Raw genomic sequence first — 2,301 nt, 5'->3', positions numbered from 1 at the left:
CGTTTTAATCTGTATTGTTTGATAACATAAACATTTGGGGGTTAACGACCGTGTCCTGGATATCCTTGGCTCATTTAAGTTATTAATGGCCACGACCTATGCACGGGGTGCAGGCATGCACCTGACAGATGCAAATGCTATATATTTATTTACCCACAAGTTGGGGATAACTCCTCTGTGGGTTCTATAAGTGGTGAGTCAGTTAATCATGTCCGGTTTGTAAACCGGCCCCACATGTATGACAAGCATGTAAAACTGTATACAAGATTTTAATAAGATTGTCCCAAGTTATAAAAGGTTTTGTGCCTTGTGCACTTAAATCAATTTTCATAAACTCTTTTCAAAACGAGTCAGTTAAATTGTATTTACCAGTGTATACTGACGTATTTTCCTAAAGATTGAATTGACAGGTACTTATCGAAATAGGCTGGAGCTATAGGGTGTTGTAGAGGATCTTGCAAATCCCATAGATACTCGGAGTCTGTAGTTTTTGTTTCTTTGTACTTTATGATCCGCCTGTGGATCTTATTACATTCCAGTCTGTATTATTCTTGTACTCGAACATCGACAGACAGTATGGTTTGTAATAGTTTATTTACCAGCCTTCCGCTGTGCTATATATTTGTGTATGTTGACAATGATGATATCAACTACGTCACGATACTCCCCACCGGGCCCACCGGTAATACGTAGAATTATTGGGGTGTGACAGGTTGGTATCAGAGCCAACATTGAGTGAGTTAAACACTAACCTTTTGTGTTTAATCTCAATGACACAATAAGCACATTCCTTAGACTCTCGAGTCTAGGAAAATGACCTAGGGTGCATCTTTATTTTTCCTTCGCTATTATTCTGTTTTATTTTATTTTGTTTAACTATTTCAACAGGAAATTTACCATCATGCCTCCGAGACTAAGAGGACGTGGCAAGGGTCCCATGCGTGGAGGACTGTCATCTGCAGGACCATCTCACAGACGCACTCCATCGGCGTCTTTTTCCACCTCCGACTCCCGCGATATGTGGGGTCAACCCTTCGAGCCGGCAAGACACTCAGTCTCGCTCAGCTCTTCACCATCTTTTCATCCGTCTTTCGGACCATTTGCTCCAAATGAGCCCGAACAATCTCACCATTCGCGTGAATCATACCCACCGCATAACTCTTTGCAATCTCATTCATTTCATCATTCTGAATCCCCCTACTCTCCAAGACAATTCAACCCAGCCGACTATGTGAACGACTTCCTTGGCTATAACCCATTGGGCCCTGAGGACCATTTCTCTCAGGAAATGGAAATGGATGATGACCCTGACCCGAAAATGCAAACAGGAACCCCGGGCCACCCTATCAGCATATCTAGTGGGTCTCCGTTCCAGGGATCTCCTTATCGTGGACCCGACTCCTTCCAAGAGAGGATGGCTACCTATGACTGGTTCTTTACTCCATCTTATCATAGCTCTCCGGCTCAACCACCTTTAGATGATCCTCAACTTCAAGCTGTCTCACCACCACCACTCCCGGTAGAGGAGCCACCGCAGCAGCCACCACAACCACCTCCCCAGCCTCCGAGGCGAAGGAGGAATGCTCGCATGTCCGTTAGAGGAGGACCCCGTTTTAGTTCTCCTCGAGGGTCGAGTTCCTATCCCCCTATTCCAGAGGACCCTCAGATGGGTGGGCCCTCAAATGCGGCACCAGAGGCTGATCCTCCGCAAGCTTCTTATGCACCACCTATGCCGCCTGTGGGATTTGATAACCCAATTCCAACGTACCCAGGTTCTTCCGGGTACAATCCTTATGGAGACCCGTCGGGATATCCATTGGGCTATGGAACTCATGACCCATATCTTACGGCTGCGCAGTATCATCACCTTTATCCTTCTTCTTACCCCCCTATGCCTCCAACTGACTACCCTATTCAGGGTTATCAGTATCCTCCGTATCAGCCACCTCCTTCCCAGCAACTACAGCGGCAGCAACAAAATCAGGAAATCTTGGAGAGGCTGGACAAGGTTGAGCAGAAGACCAAGAAGAACAAGGAGAGGCATAATAGCTTTATGAAGGGCCTTGCCAACCTTATCAAGGGGAAGAAGAAATAGAGGGTTGTTTTTGTTTCTTGTTTATTGTAATACTGTCCCTGCGTGGACATTTGTTTGAATTCTGTATCAAGTCCCTGTGTGGACTTATTTTCATTCCTGTATACCCCTACGCGGGTAGTTTGTCTTTCTTAAGTCCCGTTTAGGGCAATTGTATTCGTTTTCTTCATAATGAAGTTTTAACTTTGGTTTTAATTGTGTATTTTATT

General features: G+C 45.1%; 1 protein-coding gene across 1 annotated transcript; it reads left to right on the top strand.

Moving 5' to 3' along the window:
* The first annotated feature begins 901 nt into the window (after positions 1 to 901).
* On the top strand, positions 902 to 2,095 carry LOC110880907 (leucine-rich repeat extensin-like protein 5). Its single transcript, XM_022129335.1, has one exon. It carries the CDS (start codon positions 902 to 904, stop codon positions 2,093 to 2,095), a length of 1,194 nt encoding a protein of 397 aa, XP_021985027.1.
* Positions 2,096 to 2,301: the final 206 nt, after the last annotated feature.

The sequence above is a fragment of the Helianthus annuus genome, chromosome 10 (genome assembly GCF_002127325.2).
Source record: "Helianthus annuus cultivar XRQ/B chromosome 10, HanXRQr2.0-SUNRISE, whole genome shotgun sequence".
Taxonomy (NCBI): Eukaryota; Viridiplantae; Streptophyta; class Magnoliopsida; order Asterales; family Asteraceae; genus Helianthus; species Helianthus annuus.
This window is presented reverse-complemented; position numbering and strand designations above follow the sequence as displayed.

What these genes read in the sequence shown, in the direction of transcription:
- LOC110880907 (XM_022129335.1), top strand. Translation starts at nt 902, where the DNA reads ATGCCTCCGAGACTAAGAGGACGTGGCAAGGGTCCCATGCGTGGAGGA.